At 50.1% G+C, this 21975-nt stretch overlaps 1 protein-coding gene across 2 annotated transcripts in view; it reads right to left on the bottom strand.

The window, feature by feature from the left end:
- Positions 1-302: 302 nt before the first annotated feature.
- The window catches only part of Sec14l5 (SEC14-like lipid binding 5), a 41224-nt gene continuing 19551 nt past the window's right edge, over positions 303-21975 (bottom strand). Inside the window, exons 3-16 of one of the 2 annotated variants that reach the window (XM_087570129.1) lie at positions 21544-21693; positions 20726-20857; positions 19831-19959; positions 18812-19004; positions 15919-16031; positions 14631-14820; positions 11485-11573; positions 11336-11406; positions 10683-10854; positions 8878-9012; positions 7219-7353; positions 6664-6891; positions 4742-4948; positions 303-3326 (exon numbers count right to left, since the gene is read on the bottom strand). In XM_087570129.1, the coding sequence (XP_087426255.1) occupies positions 3162-3326; positions 4742-4948; positions 6664-6891; positions 7219-7353; positions 8878-9012; positions 10683-10854; positions 11336-11406; positions 11485-11573; positions 14631-14820; positions 15919-16031; positions 18812-19004; positions 19831-19959; positions 20726-20857; positions 21544-21693 (2109 nt within the window). In that variant the 3' untranslated portion in view covers positions 303-3161. 2 annotated transcript variants of the gene reach the window in all.

The following is a 21975-nucleotide window of genomic DNA, read 5'->3' on the forward strand; positions in this document are numbered from 1 at the left end:
TGTCCCCACAGGACAAACACCCCTTCCCCTCTTCCTTGCTCCTTTTCTTCCACTCCTTTGTTCCCTTACCTTGTTCTCTATTTCTATTTCCTGTCTCTGTCCCTTATCCCTGCCCCCTGACCCTGTGGGGAAGCAAATCTCCTTAGTGCTGAGAACTTGGCCTGGGGGTGTCTTGAACTGACTTTTGAGGTTCTATACACACAAGAGCTGGGATTATAGGTGTGCCCTCCCACACCTGGCTGCAGCTGAGAAATTCTGGAACTAGCCCGGGACAGCTCTAGGAAGTTGACAGCAGACAGATATTCAAAGGTAAAGTGTTTAATGCTTCTTTCAGATCTCAGAATTGAGCAGACACCTGTTTCTCCAGCTCAATGAAAAGGACGACGTGGTTCTTGAAGAATGATTAGTTTTTCAGAGTTAAAGGAAATGTCACGGGATTCCAGGGTAGAAAAGCACTGGCCTCTTTGCACGCCCCCGATTCCAACAGTGCTCTCCCTGAGTGCTTTCTGTATGTGGAGGCCTTTCCAGTGCTCCCTTGTCCCACTGTCACCTGGTGAGGTAGGCACTGCTGTCCCCATTTTACAGATGAGGAAACTGAGGCACAGAGAAGTCAAGTCACCTACACAAGGTTTCACAGCTAGTAAAAGAAAGGCTGGGGTCTCAAGACTACAGTCATATTGCTGTGAGGCCAAAGATTAATGATGAGTGGCTTCATTTGCTCTCTAGTTTAGTTTTCTGAGACGGGGTCTCTCATTGAACCTGGAGCTCACCAGTTCAACTATACCAGTCGGTGAGCTCCAGGCATCCTCCTGTCTCCACCCAGCACTGAGATTACAGGGTGCATCGCTGCATCTGGCTTTTTACATGGCTTCTGGGGAGTCAAACTCGGACTGTCATGTTTGTGCCACAGCCATTTCACCACCTGAATCATCTCCCCGGCACCCTTGGGCTAGTTTTAGTTGCTGGCTTTCCCAAGTGCCAACGGTGAATGCCACCACAGGCATCTGTTCCTGTTATGACCCAGAACTCTTCCAGAAGGACTTCTTACTTCCCAGACCTTGCTGGGAAGTGCTTTGAGCGGGGCCAGTCAGAAGGTTTTAGGAGACTGTAGTTCGGGTCATCTTTCCCTTAGAGTCTGGGACCCTGTGAGTAGTTCTGGAGATGCTGTTACAGCCTCTCAGCAGGGAGAGGGCATGAGGCAAGTGTGCGAAGAGATGTTGAATCAAGAGACCTGAGTGCAGCTGAGAACCCTGCTGAGGCCAGCCATACCTGCAGCAAGACCCCTTTCTGCCACCCCAAATAAGGACCAAGACCTTCCCCTTGATGAAATGGTGTTAGCTGGGGGTGGTGAGAGAGAGAAAGACCCTCAGGGAACCTGTTGCACTCTGTTCTTCAAAGTGTCTGGAGGACAAATACGCAGAGGCCACCAGACAGCTTCTTCCCAGAGCACTTCTAGAGTCAAGCTGTGGTTTGAGAGTCAGATTAGAAGAACATTTAAAGGTAGCGGAGATGGGCTGCAAATGAGGTGTGGTGATAGAATGCTCACCCAGCATGAACGGAACCAGCACTGCATATGATAGGTATGCTGGCACACATGAGAGATCTCGAAATTTTAGAGGCAGAAGCGGAAGGATCAGGAGCTTAAGGTCATCCTTAGCCTTACTTAGAGTTCAAGGTCAGGATACATGAAACCAGTCAAAACAAAACCAAAAACAATCACCACAGAAACGGGCCTCGAGTGTGGCTCAGTGGTAGTGATTGCCTAGATGAACAAGGCCTGGGTTTGAGCCTCAGCACTGCAGCAGCAAATAATTAACAATAATAATAATAGTAATCAAAATAACGAAGGTCATTTTCGTGCTGGTTGGTAGGGGCGGAGACCAGTGCAGGCTAAGGAAAACCAGAAATCCTGATTTCTACATGCTATGTATGCCTCAGGTTTTAAACCACTGTCTAGGCAAAACGCCAAAGGAAGGCTGAAACTGGCCAAAAGTCACCAAACAGTGACTTCTCACCTTTTGTGGATCCAGGAAATGAAGAGAGATAAGTCCTTGGTCTCCAAGAAGGCCCACTACTCTCCCATGGGGCGTTTGGGAAAGTCATGTCAGCCTTGGAGAAAGTCCCTGAGTCAGAGCAACTCCAGGGTAGAGACACCATCTCCACCCCAGCATATCACATTGAGTCTCTGATTCCAATCACCCCAGAACTAAGTTCTCCTGGACTGACCAGGAATGCCCGCCTCTCAGAGATAAGAGTTTCTAGTTTAAAAAAAAAAGGGGGGGGGGGCTTAAGGGAGCAGCGGCTCAGCAAGAGACCTCTGGAGGGAGACAAGAATGTCTGGAGTCACCCCCATCAGCCCATCACTGCCTGGAACTGGGCAGAAGCCCTGGGCTTCCAGATGTTCCTCAAGTCAGGGGTGGTCAAGGTTGAGTGCTCCACAAAGGAGAAAACGGAACTACAGTCCATAGCAGAGTCCTGACTCTCCATCATAGCTCCTTGGACAGTGCTCAGTCACAAACAGCTAAATAAAGAATTCTAAGGTGACCATCTACCCAGTCACCCATCCCCCAGTAGTCCTTCTACCTACTTTGCCCTTTCCAGACCACGTGATTGGCCCCAGAAATGGCCCATAATCCAAGCTGGCCAATCACTACACTGCACCCAAATCACAGTGATTGGTCCAGATTAGACACATGACCCTGCCGGCAGTCACGTGCTCCTTCACTCTCCCTGCAACTGTGATTGGTTCAGAATGGACCCAGGCCCCAGCAGGCTGAGGAGAGCTTCTGAATGGCCTGGAACTTTGGGAAGAGACATTCCCTTGTGCACTTTCCTGGCACCAAACAGTGATGATCCTGTGGTAGAATAGGCCTCCCTGAGGAGGAAGCCACAGCACGTGGTGAGAGGAACCCCAGCCCTGGTCCCATCCTAAACTCCAGGGGACAGGAGGTAGAGCATCCAGGAGGTCTCGGCTTTTAAAAGAAAGTCAGAAATAAAAGGTCTGTCTGCCTTTGTCCCCTCAAAGGCCATGAAGCGAAGCTCCCTCTGCACACGGGTAGCGAGCTGGGTCCCTGCCGTGGAGTCACCACACCCTAGGTGTGGCACCGCACCATCTGCATCCAACAGGGTCCCGCGTGTCTAGATGGGCTTCGTTCTCGTTCTCAACACTGCCTGATGCCAGAAGCTCCCAGGCTGCCAGCAGGTCCCCAGCCAGCTATCTGGACACCATCGAGCCACTGTGGGACTGGCCAGAGGAGGAGGAGGTGGTGGTGGCGCTGAGCTGAGAGAAGCGGCTGGCACAGGATTCCAGGCTGGACATGGAGCCCCTGGGGAACAAGCATGTGTACAACTTAAGTTATCTTCCTGGCAAAAGCTGTTTATACTGCAAATGAGGCCCCAGGGCTCCTTCCTCAAGGCACTAACCTCCACCAGGGGCAAACCAGCACAGAGGGAAAAGCCAGTGACGCCATAGTGAGCAAAAATGAGCTACCAACTCCTTACACCCAGTCCCCCATGGCCCAGCCAGGCCCCCAGCGGTCAGCAGCGCAAGTCTTCAAGCCCAGCACTCAAGAAGTGGAAGCAGGGGGATTGTGAGCTCCAGGCCAGCCTTGGCTACCAGGAGGCATCTTCTATCTGATTAAACCGGTTCCAGGTGTCAGATCAGAGCCGGCCTGAGAGAACTTTCTTAGAGTTTTCTGAGATAGCTTCTTATTATTTAGCCCCGACTGGCCTCAAGTTTGGGATCCTCCTGTCTCAGCCTCTGGAGTGCAAGGATTACAGGCCTGTGCTAGCTACCATCTGTATTGCTTAATGGTTTGCATGTAAAATGAAAGGGCTGAGTGTAGTTCCATTGGTAAAGTGTCTGGCATGTATGAAAGCCCGGTTTGATCCTGCCGCCAAATAAGGCCAGGGATGGTGGTGCACACACTTGTGATCCCCGTGCTAGGGAGAAGGAGACCAAGATCTTGCTCTGCCACGTCATGAGCCCAAGCCAACCTATATTTCTCAAGTCCCTGACTCGAAGCTAATGAATAGTTACAAGAGCTGGGAAGAAATCAAAGGCCTTGCCTGCTTCACCTCGGGGCTGCCTGCTTCGTTTCTGAGGGCCTACTGTGTGCCCCGTGAACCATATCCTCATTGGTTCCCACTTAACGGTTGGGCTTTGTAAATCTCAGAGGGGCAAACTGATGTGTCTCCTTAGAGACAAGGTAGCTGGGAAGCTGAGGAAGACCTCTTAAAGTAGCAACATATTGACAGTTCTCTGTAAGGCACTGCTCTAGGTTAGAGTACTTGCAAACTCTGAGGAATTCCAGGACTGAAGGACGGTCCATGTGACAAGGCCCCTTCTCCTCCCCCCTGGCCCAGGGCACAGAGACCCTTGGAGGGAGGGAGGCCCTGCAGGTAAAAACAGTGAAGGTTCAGCATTTGAGCTTCTCTCTCTCTCTCTCTCTCTCTCTCTCTCTCTCTCTCTCTCTCTCTCTCTCTCTCTCTCTCTCTGTTTTGATTGTCTGTTTGGCCCTGGCTGTCCTGGAACTCTCTCTGTAGGCCAGGGTGGCTTCAGACTCAGAGATCCTCCTGCCTCTGCCTCCTGAGTGCTGGGATTAAAGGCAGGTGTCACCACTGGCCCAGCTTGAGCGAAGGGACCCCTCTGAGTTCCTACAGAGGGCTGTTGATGTCCACCCCAGGAGAAGCTGACCCCATGCCACTGCAGAAACATCAGCAGTCACAGACATAGCCACACCTCCAGTGCTGGTGGAGGCCTCTCCCACCTGAAGTCTTCAGATGCTAGCACTTCACAGTAGTATAGCAGCTTGCACTTGGGGCCAGGGCTGTGCAGAGCTGTCAGGACGTCATCCACACCCGGGAGACTGCAGGCCACGCTCTCGGGGGGACTGTGAATCTGCCACTGGAGCAGGTAGACGCCAGGCCACTGAGTAACATGGGAACCCTGAAACACAGAACCACAGTAAGACCATCTCCTCCTGGGGAAGGAATGGAGAGATGGGTTCCCCTGGGAACAAGATAGGGCATTGAGTCACCCTGGGGACAGAACAGAAGAGAGCCGGATCCTACTGGGGATGACCTTGGGGGCTGGGTCTTCCTAAAGATGGTTTGACGGGCTGGGAACTCCTAAGGACCAGACGGGGAGTTGGGTTCTCCTGGAACTGGGATGGGAGGTTGACCCTTCATGGATTTTCTTGTCGGGAGACAAGTTCCTTTCTATGTGGGCCCTTTGGATATCCCAGGAAATCCATATATATATATGCATGTGAGTGTTTATATGTAAATGTATATATATGTATGTGTATAAATTTGTGTACATATGTGTAGATGTGTGTGTTTCAGTGTGTGTGTGTACATACATGTGCAGGTGTGCATTTATGTGTAAGTATGTATATGTTTATGTGTAAATGTATGTGTGCATGTGCATATGTACGTTTGTATGCCTGAGAGTGTGTATGTATGTGTGCAGAGGTGTAATATTCCACCTGTAACACTGGCCGCATGGGGAGTTGGAGGGGTGAGAAAGGTGGCTCCAAACCCAGTTACACATCCAAACTCTGCTCCTAGCCCCATGGTTTCTAGCCTCCTGTGGAAACCCGCATGCCAGAGTCCTGAGAGACAGGAGATGTGGATTTGCAGCCCTACAGTCAGAACTTCAGACTGGGGGTGGTTCTAAGGCCAAGGTCTTGTGGTGCTGGATCTGGCTGCTGACCTCCAGACCTTACCACTTGCCTTCCTGCTCCAGAACTCCCCACCCCCCCAGCCCCGTGACATGCCCTGCTTCCCCAGCTTAGTTTTCCCCATCCCGTTCACCTAGAGCATCAGCTCCCACCTCTCCCAGCCCAGCCACCCTCAAAACCCTCTTCTGTAATGAACTCATATGGGGAAGGGTGGGGGGAGCCTCCACCCACCACGGGGTGATGACATGGGCTCAACAGTGTCCCCCAAAATCCATATCCATCCAGAACCTCAGAAGATAATCTTATTTGGATATTTCTCCCACTTTTCAGCTAAAGATTCAGGGTGAATCTTGAACACAACTACTGCTATCCTTAGAGGAGAGGGGGAGGGGACTTTGAGGCACAAAACAGACGTGGAGGACAGAGCCATATAAGGTCAGGGTGGGGACTGCAGTTATATGTCCAGAGGCAAAGACCCAACAAAAGGGCAAGAAGGGAACTCCCTGGATCCTTAGGAAACCCCTGCAGGCTCCTCAGCTTTGGACCTGTAGCCCTCCTGAATTTAGAGAAGAGGAACTTTGATTTAAACAGCACCAGTGGTAGTCATTTGGGGCCCCCACATACGTGTGTGTGTGTGTGTGTGTGTGTGTGTGTGTGTGTCCCCTCCCACATGTCTTTTTCCCCTCAGGTTCTGAGGATCAAACCCAAGTCTGTTTGCACATTTAGATTATGCCCTTTAATGATTCCTTTTCCCCATGGAGAAACTGAGGCTCCAAGAGCTTCCCCAGGCCTCTACTGCCTCTTAGCTTAGTACCCTATGCTCCCTCCATGTAGCCTTCTGCAGTGGGGGGACTCTGATCACACAAAGGGTTCCAGAGGCTGGGAGCACACCCACTTTGTCTTCAGCTGTCTCCTCAGAAGCCTGAGGATGGGACTTGATACCCCATGCTGTTAGTAAGAAAAGCCCACGGCCCCATACCTGAATGCTCTGCCCTTCCCGGCAGATAAGGGGTGCCTCTACTCGGCTATAATCCACCCCCAGGATCCAGTTCTTGTCGATCAGCTGTCCACTGGCTCTAACCCCAGGCTCCTGGGGACTGAGCTTGGGTGCCTGTTTTGCATGATACAGACTGAACACCACATCCCCTCTGAGGATATCAAAGTCCCAGGTGATGACTGACTCCCCTTCTGGTATCTCCATGGCAACCTGCATCATGGGAGAAGAGGTGGGAGAGCCCCAAGGTCAGGGTGCTGTCTCAGCACTGATCATTTAGCAGTCTCCCCGTGGTCAGGACGAGCTGCTAAGACTCCCACTGTCCCCTCTGCCCAGAACCCTGCCTCTTACTGAAAGGCCTGGTCACCTAGGATGAACTGCAGGTGCCTGGAGTGTGAGGTCACCCAGGGATTCTGCAAACATCACGTCCCAGAGCTTCTTGGCTAGAATTGAAACTGAGTGACTGGAATCACCCCATGCCCAGTCTGAAGGAACATGATACCACCCCGCCCGTGCCCTCTCAGGTCAGGTGGCAGGTACCTCATGGGGGCTTCCACGAAGCACGCTGGCTGAATGGTAGGTCTCACTCCACTGCCGTAGCTGATCAGCCTGCTCCTGCTCCTCCTCTGTCAGATAGAGGGACTTGGGGACCATCCCTCCTTCTGGAACGTTACACTGAGGGGAGGTTTCAAAGGCAAAAAAGGTTGTCAGGTCAGGGTTGCCAAGGCCCCTCTGGCCTCTCATTAGGTGTCCTGTGAGCCCTGAAACAGCTTAGGATAGTGACTCCAATTGAGCTGAACACTGGCACTACTTTTCCAAGATCACACAGGTGAACATGGCTGATCAGGACACAAAACTATGAGTCAAGTGTGATGGTACAGCCTATAATCCCAGCATTCAGGAGGTTGAGGACAGAGGATCCTGAGTTCTAGGCCAACCTGGGCTAAACAGTAAGACCTTCTCAAAAGCAAAACAGAGTCTTGTGACAAGGTTCAGTGGGTAAGGGCACTTGCCACCAAGTCTAAAGACCTGACTTTCATCCTTGGAACCCACATGTTGAAGAGAGTGAGTCCTATAGGTTTTTCTCTGACCATATGCACACTGTGGTGTGCCTTGCACGTGTGCATGCATATATGCATGTGTGTGTGCATGTGTATGCACATGTATATGTGTGTGAGCTTGCATGTGTGTTTGTATTTCTGTGTGTGCATGTGCATATGTGTGTGTGCTCGTGTATATGTACATGTGTGCATGTGCTTGCTCATGTGTGCATGTTTGTGCGTACGTGAGCTCATGTGTGTTCATATTTGTGTGTGTGTGTGTGTGTGTGTGTGTGTGTGTGTGTGTGTGTGTGTGTGTAGACCTTTGTACCCTGAACCCTTTTCATACTGTCTGTCTAGATGTAGTTCCTCAGTGAGGGCCTGTCTGGTTCTATACGTATCTCCAAGCCAAAGAGGCCCTAGGTGACCAAGCCTCAGACTCCAAGCATCCACATACAACAGTTTTTCTTGGTTCACTTTGAAAACAAAAGGGTAGAGGGAATAACAGAGCAAGATCCTTGCCCATTGTCCTTTAGTAAACTGGACCAAAAAGAAACCAGACATCTGTATCAGAAGAGAGAACACAATCGAGCTGGGCAGAGTTTCTAAGAAAACCACTTTACCAACAAATGGCACAAGCCTACTAGGAGTGTACACAGCATTTTGAAACTTTTTAACATTTTTTTTTACGTGGATGAGTGTTTTGCCTGCATGCATGTTTATGTACCACGTGCATGCAGTACCTATGGAAGCCAGGAGAGGGCACTGGACTCCACGGGACTGGAGTTAGCTAGTTATGAACCACCATGTAGGGGCTGGGAATCAAACCCAGGTGCTCGGGAAAAACAAAGCAGCCAGAGCCCTTAGCTGCAGAAACATCGCTTCAGCCCCAACAATACTCTTAAATCTGCACCACCTCCAGCCCTCACTGCCTTTGAAAGAACCAAAGGAAGGCTCACCTCAAGCGATGTCATCCCTTCTGGAGAAGCTTCTACAGCCAACCCTGTCCCCACTTAAAGCCAGCGTCTCCCCACTGTGAGAGTAGGAGGGGAACACCTAAGGCACTGTTCATCAGCTTCCTGACCCCCGGAGTCTGGGTTGCCAGGCTTCTGTTCTGCCCCACTCCCTTCTGGAACCCAAGACCGGCTGCCAGCCTCACCACGCTCTCTCCTCCCAGGAAGTCGGGGATCACGTCCTTGTCCAGATAGTCCACTAGGCCGCCAGGGCCCTGATAATTGCTGCCACTGTAGATGAGGAACTTCCGCCTGGTGTTCTCGTTGATGAAGGGGCTGACCTGGGGGCAGGAGCATGGGCAAGACATTTCGAGTTTATTCAATGGGATTCATAGAGCAGAGATCTGGCCACTTTAATGGTTGGTTTTGTTTTTTTTTTTTTTTATTTCTGATTGGTTGAATATATTTATTGACCTTTGGTTTGGGCTTTTCTGTTTTGTTTTTGGGAAGGGTTTCACTCTGTGGACCATCATGAAACTCAGGATCTTCCCCCTCAGCTTCCCAAGTGCTGTGACTACAGGTGTGCACCAGCAGACCTAGCTCTTTTGTTTGTTTGTTTGTTTGTTTTGTTTTTGTTTTTTCAGACAGAGTTTCCTGTGTGTAGTTTTAACTGTCCTAGAACTCACTCTGTAGACCAGGCTAGCCTCTAACTCAGAGATCTGTCAGCCTCTGCTTCCTGAATGCTGGGATTAAAGGCACGTTGCCAGAATTGATCTTTAAGAAAATTATTTTACTTGTATTTATTTTGGGGTGTGCATTTGTGGAAATCAGAGGACAACTTTTGGGAGTTCTTTTTCTCTTTTTTTCCCATGGTTCTCTGCTCTATGAATCCATTGAGTGTGTCCTAGGGATTGAACTAAGGTCATCAAGCTTGGCCACAGGCCCTCTTAGCTGCTGAGCCCTGCCACCAGCCCTGACTTGATTTTTAGTTTAATGCAAGGTATGTATGTATGCAAGGTCGGTATGTAGACTTAGCTGGCCTGGAACTCAATATATAGATCTGACTGACCTAGAACTCACAGAAATCCTCCTGCCTCTGTCTCCTGAATGCTGGGCTTAAAGGTGTATGCCACTACATCCGGTTGACTTCATCTTTAAAAAAAAAGATTTATTTATTTTTTATATATGTCACTGTTACTGTCTTCAGACACCCCAGAAGAGGGCATCAGATCCCATTACAGATGGTTGTGAGCCACCATGTGGTTGCTGGGAATTGAACTCAGGACCTCTGGAAGAGCAGTCAGTGCTCTTAACCACTGAGCCATCTCTCCAGCCCCAAATTGATCATTTTAAAGTGCCTAATTCAGCCTGGTGACATGGCTGGGTCAGTAAAGTGCTTGGCAAGTAATCACGAAGAACTGAATTTAGATGCCCAGAACATTCAAAAAAAAAAAAAAAAAAAAAAAAAAGAGCTGGACTTAGTGGTACCCATTTTGTAACCCCAGGGCAAGAGAGCAGGAGCAACAGGTGAGCCTCTGGGACTCTCTGGCCAGGTAACCTAGCCTAATGAGTGAGCTCCGGGTTTAGGGAAAATATAAAAATATTAAAATAAAGTGGGAAATATATATAAATATAATATACATATAAATATAAAATATAAAGTATAAAAATAAAAAAGTGGGAAGCTCCTGAGGAAGCACATCCAATGTTGACCTCTGACCTCTGACTGCCACACAAGTGCACATATATGCACAGGTGCCTGACATGCACATAAGCCCAAGTGAACACACACCTATGCACAAACCCATGAAATTTAAGTGCAGAATTCACAGGCTTTGGACCATTCGAACATGTCCTAAAGCCTCTATCATAACCCAGTTACATTTCCATCTCTCAGGAAGGAGATCCCGATAACCTTGGATCCGCATCATCCCCACCGATCTGTGGGTTCAGGATCTTTCAGGTTAAAAAGTTCACCCCTTCAGCGGCCCCGCCCCGATCTGGTTCTCACCAGCGTCCACAGCACCGGGAAGACACGGGGCGCACGCACGATGAGCAACCTGCCCAGAGTCTCGGGGTAATTGTCCTCCACCACCTCGATCATCCTCAGCAGGGCTTTCACCCCAGGTCGCCATAGATGCCTCATGTTGAGGCCCTCTAGGTCCAGCAAGCAGGTCCAGGAGCTGTGACAGACACAAGACTGGGGCTCTACCTGATTCTGCCACGTCCCTTGGCCTCTAGCACCCTCCCAGACACCTGGGACAGAGCAGAGGGTACAGGAAAGCAGGGCTGGAAGCATGGGACATGGGACACTTTCACAGGAATAGAAATGTGAAGGAAGAAGAGGGAGAACGTGGGTCACTAGAGAACACAGGGCACATCAGAGCTGTGGAAGAAGGCTGGCCTGAGGAAGCAAAGGGGCGGAGCCTATGTAGTTGGGGTGGAACTAGTAGGGACCATCTCAGATTAGCTCAGCCAGACTCGCAGTGACTCCACAAGAAAAAAAACCAGGAAAGGGGCCCTACCCCCACAGGATCATTGTAAGAACTAAGGAGAACGCGGTCCCACAGCGCCCACTCAGCCACCTGGCCACGCACATGCGCAGTAAGCAGTAAACGTTAATTAGCATTCTTTGGGGGTTTTGCCCCCAATTCGTGTTCTTGCCTGATGGGACGGCCAAATTGTCTCGTGTTTCCTTCGCATCTCTTCTGTCCTTCCTCGTTGACAGAAAGAACCTAGAAGGCAGGCACGTTAAGGACTACAGCTGACTATGCTGCTCCGCCCACATGACCCAGACTCCGCCCCTGACTCACATGCTGCAGCAAAGCTTCCTCTCCCACTGCCTTCATCAGGCCTTTGGTGTCCATCTGTCCCAGACGCAGGATGTAGAGGGGGCGGCCATCTTTGTGCGTGGGCAAAGCCCAGGAAAGAGAAGAGATATCTTTTAGGGGGTTATTGACAACTGGAACCAGTCAAAGCTGGTGCCTACGAACATAACTCTCCACCTAGGAGCAGAGGTCATACTGGGGGTTCACCGAGGGACAATGCACCTAACTGTGCCTGCTTCTGAGAGCACTTAGCCACCACCCCTTAGGAAAACTGAACACAGAAACACATTCAAAAACAGAGGGGAGAGCCTGAGTAGGGATGCGGGGACACCTGCACCATCTTGCTACCTCTACCTAAAACTGAAATCAGTAGTTCACTTATTTTTTTTTCTTTTCTTTTTTCTTCTAATGTTTAGGGAGATTGCTGTCAGTAAAGCACTTGCTATGCAAGTGTGAAGAAATGAGTCTTATCCCCAGATCCCCTTTTTAAATTTAAGATTTACTTATTTATTTTATTCATTCGAGTGCACTGTAGCTGTCTTCAGACACACCAGAAGAGGGCATCAGATCCCATTACAGAAAGTTGTGACCCACCATGTGGTTGCTGGGAATTGAACCCCGGACTTCTGGAAGAGCAGTCAGTGCTCTTAACCACTGAGCCATGCCATGTTTTTTGAAGCCAGTCAGAGCCAGGACTAGAGGTGCAGGTGAGCAGAGGTACACACCTTTAGCCCCAGCAGGAGGCAGAGACAGGCGGCTCTCTGTAAGTTCAAGGCCAGCTTGGTGGCGTGTAGTTGTAATACCAGTGCTGGGGACTCACAGACAGTAGGGTCCCTAGGGCTTCTGGTCATTCAGCCTTGTCTCCTCTAATCCATGAGTTCCAGGTTCAGTGAGACACATGCCTCAAACAAGAAGGTTGTCTTCCTATCTCCACACTCATGCATGCGCTCAAACCATTTTCAATTTAAAAAATAAGTTTTTAAAGATGATATGAGCGATGTCACGAGGAAATTCAGAGAGTGCACATTCTGCCCCTGGCTTTCCTCCAACCAGCACATTGGAGGAGCATGAAGGACTGTCAACACGGCCAGCTATCTTTAAGGACTGCTAACACGGTTGGCTCTGTTTATTCTCGAGAGCTGTGCTCTGGGAACTGGAACCCTGAGCTAGTGAACACTCAGCCATGGCATCTATGGACACGGAGTTGGTCCCGTTGCCATATCCGGGCACATTTTTTGGGTCATTATCACAAGATGGCCTTTCTTGCTGTATTTCACGGCACAATAAAGACTGCGGACTCACCAACCTTGACCTCAAAGCCAGAAGAACTGTAACTCAGACGAAGAAACGTACTGGGCACACATGTCTTCTACAGAAGGCCCTGCACAAAGGAGCCTGTGCTTCAGCCCTGCAAAGCCAACTATTCTCTTTTGCTGTCTGCCCCACTTGTAGCACTAAGGCTTAGCACCTCACACAGGCAGGTGACCTACCGCTGAGCCACATCTCCAAGTCTCTTTTCATTTTGTCTCGTAAGTTCACAGGCCAGCCTTGAACCCGCCTCAGCCTCCCAGGGGGTTGGGATGTCAGGCCTGAGTGACTAGGCACCACACTGAGCAGCCATTTTTGTATTCTTTTTTTTTTTTTTTTTTTGGTTCTTTTTTTTTTTTTTTCCGGAGCTGGGGACCGAACCCAGGGCCTTGCGCTTCCTAGGTAAGCGCTCTACCACTGAGCTAAATCCCCAGCCTGAGCAGCCATTTTTAAACAGCAAAATAACCAATGAGAATTGGAAGATCAGGAGCTAGAGAGTTGGCTCAAGTGGTTAAGAGAGCACACTGTCCCTTCAGAGGGCACCGGTTTTCATAAGAGACCTTAACGAGCGCAGCTGTGATTTGGCCTCATGGCTCTATACTCTTTAAGGAAACCTACGGTGGAAAGAATGCTGTCTCCGAAAACCTTATGACCCCCAGAACCTTGTTACTGGAGCTGCCATTGTCAACTAAGGATCTCCCAATGACATCAGGACGGAGGTGGGGTGGGTTCTAAACAACCCAGAGCTCCTAAGAGGTGGTGAAGATACCCACAGGGAAAACCACGTATGCTGAGTAGGAGCAGAAACTGAGAATGATAACAGCCACAAACTCAGGGGCCATCAAAAGCTGGAAGAGGAGGTGTAGGGCTCTCCTAGGGCTTCCTGACTCGGTCTGTTTGTTTTATGAATGACAGAATCTCTAACCCGGGCTAGCTTTGAATTCATTTTATAGCTGAGATTAACCTTGAACTTGTGATCCTCCTGCCTGCACCTCCCGAGTGTTAGGATTTCAGATGCTGTGGTGGCTCGAATGGGTTCGGCTCCCGTAGATTCATGGTTTTGAACGCTTGGCCATAGAGTGGCACTATTAGGAGGTGTAGCCTTGTCAGAGTGGGTGTGGCCTTGTCAGAGTGGGTGCGGCCTTGTCAGAGTGGGTGTGGCCTTGTTACAGGAAATCTGTCGCTGTGGAGGAGGGCTTTGAAGTCTCCTATGCTCAAGCTACACACAGCATGGCACGCTGACTATACAGTAAGATATAGAGCTCTCAGCTCCTCCTCCAGCACCGTGTCAGCCTGCACTCTGCCATGCTTCCTGCCATGATGATGATGGACTGAACCTCTGAAAGTGTAAGCTAGCCACAGTTAAATATTTTCCTTCCTAAGAGTTGCCTTGGTCATGGTGTCTCTTCACAGCAATAAAAAACCTAACTAAGGCAGATGCATACCACAAAAACCAGATGTGTTAAGGGCTGAGGAACAGACTCAAGGCTTTGTGCAAGCGAAGCAACACCCCATCCCAAGTCCTGCTGCCTCCTGAGTCTCACGTTTCCAGCCTCCAGGCTGGCATCTGTTGTTTTAGTACCTGGTTCGCTAAGGCTGCCTAAGTAAATCAATACCTTATCAGTGAGACTATGTGTGGTGATTCCGGGAGCAGAAACGTCCTCCCAAACCAAAAATCTATGCCTATTCCACCTGGGTAACACATCGCAGGTAACTCCAATGCTCCAGAGAGCTAGAAGGGAATCTGAGGTGTCAGTCTGGGCTGCTTCATTTAGAGAGCACCCTTGGCACTCACACGTGCGTGGCTCAGGTATGGGACGCACCTATATCCTGGTAGTGCCAACCTCCAGCATAGAACTCCTGCAGCGGGGCGGGGGGCCGCCAGGTCTGCAGAAGGAGATCCACCTGGTGCTGCTTCCGCCAGCTCAAGGACTGGCACAACATATCCCGGGCCTTGTCCAGGTGGAAGTCGCGAGCCCTCAAGAAGCGCAGGATGTGCTCATCTTTGGGGATCTGAGAAACAGGAAACAGAGAAGAACACAGAGTGGCGTTTCCAACCGCTGAGATAAAGTGACAGAAATGGGCCTCTTACCTCAAGTGAAAAAACAGTCGGGGAAGGTAGTCTAAAGCAGAGAGCCTCTTACCTCATCTTTCCTAGCCTTCAAAACAGCTGGGGAAAGTAGCCCAAAGCAGAGAGACCAAGGGGAGGGCTGTGGCTAACAGCTGTGCAGTGTGGCTGCCTAGCATCCCTCCCTGTTTGTCCTAAAAATAGTATCTTTCCTTGGGGTAGCACCTCCTCCCCCTCCCTCCTCTCCCCTTCCTCTCCCCACTTTGCTTTCTCCTCCTCCTTTCCTAATATACAATTGGTGCAAAGCCAGTTCTATTGCAAGCTGCCTTTCCTGGGGTTCTTTCTTTGCAACAGATTCCACCTTAACCATTTGCTGGGGCTCGGTGTTTGTGGCCCACACTATTTTTTACATTTTACATTTGCAGAAATAGAAGTGATGAGTTACGCTATGGGCCAACACCGAACAACTCGCTTGTCTGGCCCCAGGGCCAGGGAGGCAAATGTACGCAATCTGTGCCTAAGCAAGAAGTTCTGACTCGGTAGAACGGACGAGAGTCTGCTTGGGACTGAGGTATGTGGTGCACATCCAAGTGGCCAGGGCTATCAACCATCACCCTTAAGTCATATATACGTCTCTTAGAAAAGAACAGAGCATGGTACCATATAGCATTGATTGTCAACTGCATGTGAGTGCGTGCACGTGCACACACATGTCCCCAGGGACATATGTACATGCTAAGGGCCATTTTGAGTTGTCATATCTGGATGGGGTAAGGTACTGGCATCTCCCGATTGGAGACTAGGGGTGCTACCTGCATCTTACAATATACAGAATAAACACTACCACAAAGAACTTCCCGACCCCAAACATCACTAGCAGAAGGGTGGTGGCCTCCCTGTGTGTAAAAGACAGACAGGACAGATGTAAAAACAAAGGAAGCAAACCCTGGGTTCTTAGCATCACTGATGGCACAAACTTGTTTTCTTCCCTCCCCACTGCCCTAGGCTGACTCCTGTCATTTAAGTGGGAGGCCCACACCCACCTTGCCTTTGTGGGTCTCCTGTAACCAGCGCCGAAGCTGGACCAGGCAACTCTCCTGCATGGGACTGAGATGGCCCAGGCACCTCTCAATGTAGTCTGCATCCAACTTGTCCCCTGAGAAAGAAAAATAGGGATTTCAGGGTAGAGGAAGCAAGGGGCCATCCTCCGTCTCCCACTGTTTTCCTTTGTTTTGTCCTTTGTCGTTTGTTCGTGTGTTTTATTTTGTTTGGGAACAGGGTCTCATGTACCCCAGGCTAGACTCAAATACACCATAAAGCAGAGGTTGTCCTTGATGCTCATGAACTTCCTGCCTACACCTCCTGAGTGCTAGACCACAGGCATGTGCTACCATATCTGCTACCTTAGCCAGGGTTACTATTGCTGTGATGAAACACCGTCACCAAGGCAACCTGGGAGGCAAGGGTTTATTGGTTTACATTTCTGTATCACTGTTTCTTACTGAAGGAAGTCAGGACAGGAACTCAGACAAGGCAGGAACTTGGAGGCAGAGGCAGAGGCCATGGAGGGGTGCTGCTTACTGGCTTACACCCCATGGCTTGCTCAGCCTGCTTTCTTATAGAACCCAGAACCGCCAGGATGGCACCACCCATAGTGAGCTGGGCCCTCCGTATCAACCACTCACTGAGACAATGACCGGCATCCAGACCCTGTAGAGGAGACATTTTCTCAGTTGAGGTTCCTCCTTTCAGATGACTCTAGCTTGTGTCAAGGTGACATAGAACCAGTCACCACATCTGGTGACATAGGTCTTTACCACATGGCCTACACTCTGTGGCCTTCTGTAGCTGCCAGCTGTCAGAGGTCTGGAACGCGGTTCCTGGTCAGGGTTTGGCAACAGCGTTCCCTCGGGCGGAGGTCTCCCTCCAGGCCTCAGATGTGGGATGTTCCTCACTGTGGGATGAGGGTCTGAAGGCTGCCAACTCTCCAGCCTGTATTTTTGTTTTAACCTCATACTGTGAGCACGTTCTATATCAATAGACTGAACTGTCCCTGGGCCTAGTGGTACACACCTATAAATTCAGCACCTGGGAGGTGGAGACAGGAGTATTAGGAGTTAAAGATCGGTCTGGGCTACGTGATAAAATATATTAAAATAAATTTATCTCAAAAATGAATAAGTAAGGCCAAGCAAGGCAGACGCAGGATGATCTCCGTGAAGTGGAGGTCAGCCTGGTCTACAAAGCAGGTTTTAGGTCAGCCAAAATCACATGGTAAGACTCTGTCTCAAAAAACAAACAAACCAAAAACCAATAAAACAATCCTGTTCTGTGTATAATAGTGAAACCACTTTTTCATTCCTTGAGTGATAAGACATATCACGTTATTTAATAACACATACATATGCACATACACACACACACACACACACACACACACGTACATGTATACCTAAGACAGGCATGGTGATACACACTTATTAATCCCACACTGGGGAGGAGAAGGCAGAAGGGCCAGGAGTTCACTCACCATCATCCTCAGCTCCATAGCATGGTAACCCTGGGCCACTTGAGACCCGTTTTAAAACAAACAAACTCCTCGGGGGTTCATGTGATGGCCTTAGGTAAAGGTATTTACTACCAAACCTGATGGCCTGAGTCGGATCCCCAAAACACACACAGTAGAAGGAAAGAAATGACTCCCACAAATGTCTTCTGGTCTCTACATATGAGCTGTGACACACACACACACACACCACACCACACACAAATAAATAAAAATATAATTTAGAAAAGCTTTAAAGATCATAGAAGTATTTAGTAATCCCAAAACTCAGGAGGACCTCAAATTCAAGGGTAGCCTGAGCTAACATAGAGAGGCCCGATGCCAAGCCATGGATCTTCTGGCTTCTACAATGAGCTCTGAGACACACTCACATATTATATGACTTTACATACTATGTGATTTGTATGAACTTTTGAAGGAGACTAAAATTGCCAGCATTGTGGTGGCACATGCCTGCAATTCCAGCATGTGAGATGGGAAATCAGGAGGTTTTAAATTCAAGGTCATCCCCAGCTGCCTATCAAACACAGGGCCCGCCTCAGCCTCAAACATATGGATAACAATGAGCCAACCTCAGGAAGTAAGGCTCCAAGCGTTGACATTGTACCATGAAGGGCAAGGATACACGTGGTGTTCTTGCAACATTAGTGAGAGATGGTAGGGTACAGACGGGATACAGGGCACGCTCCCACCTACTCCACACTCTCCAAGTGTGAGTGTGCGTGCGCACATATGTGTGTGTGTGGGAGTGTGCTCTCTTGTACCATCTGCCCCTTCGTGAGACACAAAACGATCGACGGCTCTAGGAAGAGGGACGGAATCTTCATCCTTTTCTCTTTGTGCGTGTGTGTATGCAGGGGCCATCTTTAGGTTTGGTCCTCACGTACCATCTACCTGGCTCTATTTGAAGCAGAATCTCTCACTGGCCTAGGGCTCTCCCGTTAGGATCAATTAGACTCAGCTGGCACCTCTCTAGTGCTAAGATTACAGTGAGTGCCACCATGTCTCCTGGCGTCTGGTGTGGGCTCTGGGAGACTCCATTCGGGTCTGCAAGGCAAGCACTTTATTGACTGAGGCCGTCTCCAGCCGTTACTTCCCCTTCTCATCTTCGTTTAGATATTTCTCTACCATGATCTTGCATTACTCGTGCAATTAAAAATATCTTAAAACCACCAGAGGTCAGTTCCTGGGCTAGAAATAGATCAGCTCTGAGAAGCAGGGGGAGGAGGCTGAGTGGGTGCCAGACTGTCCCCAGCACTGGCACCGTGCAGCACCTCTCCCCCTTCTCAGGGAGCTTGGCAGTGTGGCAGGCTTCCTGGAGCCAGAGGCGAGGGCACACACTTGGATACTGGCTCTCTGCGATCACCTACCATCAGCCGTAGCCATCTCAGAAGCAGGGGCTGGGGCATCACTGGGGCCATCGGTCTCCAGGGAGCTAGGGCACGGGCACACAAGCTGGCTGCGGACATCCGCCTCCCGGACTGGGGCTGGTGTCCAGCGGGGAATGTGGGATGCCCCCTGGGAAATGAGCTCGCTCAGATAGTGTTCAATCACCTCCTTCCCCTGGAAGCAACAGACCCAAAAAGATGTCACAAACAGGCAGCGCCGCAAGGTCACCACACCAGCACTGAGGAATCAACCGCGCATGCTCAGGTCCCGGCCCTGACTTTTGGCTGTTACAAAACGTGGCCAGGAGGAACAGAGAGGAAAAAGACTAAACACAGAGCAAAAGCAGCGAGCTCAGTTTTATGTTGGTAATGCATCGGGTAAAGTATGTCACCAAAAGCAGACTGTTTATCTGGTGAACAGGCCCACTCTCTCTCTCTCTGACCTGGAACCTAAGGCCATTGAACCAAGTGACTTTGTGGTGTTGGGAGTGGAACCCAAGGTCTCCCATATGCTAGGCAGGTGCTCTACCACCCAGCCACACCTCCAATGCCCCACTGAGGCATTCTAGGCGGGGGCTATTTGAGCCACACCCTCCACCCCTCACTGGGGGATTCTAGGCTGTTATTCTATCATTAAAACCAAAGCCCTGGCCTCAGTGACACTCCCAGATCTGGTCCTGGGAGTTTAAGCCAGGGCCTCATGCATGACAGGCAAGTGCTCCACCACTGATCTCTGCCTCCAGCTGTTTGCCTCACTGAGTTGTTTAGGCTGGCCTTGAACTCTCTCTGTAGCCCAGACTTAAACTTGCCAAAGCATCTTGGAGTCCTGGGACAATGTCAAGATGTCCCCACAATAGGCCAGCTCTTCCCATTGGTGGCCTCACTGATGCAGTCATCAGAGTTCGTTTTTTAAAACAAGAAAACTGAGGCTCGGGAAAGTCAGGAAAGCCGGGGCTGTCGCCTCGTGTCAGCAGTGAATGGGGCCTCGCTGCTGCCCTCACCCTCTTGACATTGGCAGTGTACTGCTTCATGGCGATCTTCTCCAAGGTGCTCTCAAAGCCAAAGAAAGAGCGGACATCCAGAGAGGCGGACTGTTCAAAGCAAGTCCAGTCTTCATTCTCGGGATGGACCTGCAAAATGAGAAGAGACTTCAGTATGGGTGATGCTGTGCCCTCTGCACGGGTTCTTCTGGACTGCCATAGACGGCATTATGCACCCAGACAACAATACGGAGCCTAACTGCGGGGAGCAAAGAGCCCTTTCTCAAACTGGTGTGCACCTATAATTCCAGCACAAAATCCCACACAAAAAAAAAAATCACATACACAGAGAGAGATAAAATTATACGCATAATATGCAGATCATTTATAATACAAAATATCAATATGTATTTAGATATATTTCAAAAGTTATATGTGTATATGAAAACATTACATCATCATATCCTTATATATCCATAAATATATTTATATATGTGAGCAACAAAGAGAAATCTTGGGCTACAGAGATGGCTCAGTGGTTAAGAGCACTGACTGCTCTTCCTAGAGGTCCTGAGTTCAAGTCCCAGCAACCACATTGGTGGCTCACAACCATCTGCAATGGGATCAGATGCCCTTTTCTGGTGTGTCTGAAAACAGCTGCAGCATACTCATAAAGAGAAAAGAAAAGAAATCTTAGCAGGGCATGGTGACACATACCTATAATCCCAGCACTCAGAAAGCTGAGGTAGGAGGATAGAAAGTTTTCAGGCCAACCTGGGCTACATAGTGACACTAGGTCTAAAAAAGGAGGGGGAATAAAACCCACTAGTGAGGAGTCAAGAAGACACAGGGAAAGGGGAGGGGCACACAGGCCCTGGGATAGCATCAAGACCATGAGGAGGCCCGGCAGGCTCACCGTGTAGCGGCAGTGTTCCTTCACCGTCACTCGGCTCGCAAACGTCTCATTGTGAGCATCTATAAGCAGCGTTCTCTCTCTCCAGTTCAGGACATTTCTCTGAATGAAGACCACGTGCTCCACACCAGCGATCTGCGAAGGAGGAGCCCAAGCAAGAGGAAATAGCATAAGGTCACCCAGACCCCTGGTTCCCACTCCTGTTCCCACGCAGCCTGGGTCGCCTCTTAGCTGGTACTTCGAGTTCCATCTCCTGTCACCCCTAGCTTGGCCTGTGTCATTCCCCAATTTAGAAACAGACACCTTGCTTCCTCTGCCCCTCAGCCTAACAAGAGACACTCAGCTTGAGTGGGACAACTCCCACCACCACCCATACTGGCCCAGAACCCAGATCCCTTGGGTGGACACTCAGGCTTATCCAAATAACCCACACCCTGAAGACCCTCAGTGCTTTGTACTGCCACAGTCAAGCCAAGAATGCTCCACCCACCTACCCACATACCCATAAACCCACTTGAAACCATCGAGTGTCCTTTGTCCTGCAACCAGACATTCTGCCCTGGCCCTCTTCCCAATCCCCGTGCAACACCGCCACCCAGTCATTTCCACCACCCAGCCACCTCCTCCATTCAGTCGTGGTCCAAACCCATAGACCCGCGCCCCACTCCATGTCCCCAGGTTTGCATCTAGCTTTGGTTCCCAGACCCTGAACTGAGTCCCTAGCTGCTAGCCCTACCAGATCTCAAGGTTCTGGCGTCCCCATTCCACCCCAAGTGGACCCATTCACACGGTGCACACCGGGACCCCGGCCCCGTGCGCACCTTCCGCAGCAGCCGTGGGGCATCCACTCGCAGCCTGCAGCTCCGCTCTACGGTGTGCACCGCCCCATCTGCGCTTCGACACTCGCTCAGGACTTCACTACCCAGAAAGACTGGGATAAGTGGACAGGTGGGGAAGCGCTTCTCGTAGGCCTGTGGACAAAGAGACGGTGAGGAGGGGGTTCGTTCCTGAAAGAGACTGCCCCTAGACAGAGGTACCCAGCCACGAGGACAGCACACACATCTTGGCCTCTTTTCAGAACAGTGATACAAGACCCCATCCGAGACATTTTAAATTTTTTTCATTTACTTATTTTGGTGGTATTGGGACTGAACCCAACCAGGCGAGCACTCTAATATTGAGCTACATCTTCATTCAGCCGGCTTTACTTTGTATTTCGGGACAGGGTCTCCCTAAATTGACCAACTTGTCCT

The sequence above is a fragment of the Rattus norvegicus genome, chromosome 10 (assembly GCF_021556685.1).
Source record: "Rattus norvegicus strain SHRSP/BbbUtx chromosome 10, alternate assembly SHRSP_T2T, whole genome shotgun sequence".
In the NCBI taxonomy this organism is placed as follows: Eukaryota; Metazoa; Chordata; class Mammalia; order Rodentia; family Muridae; genus Rattus; species Rattus norvegicus.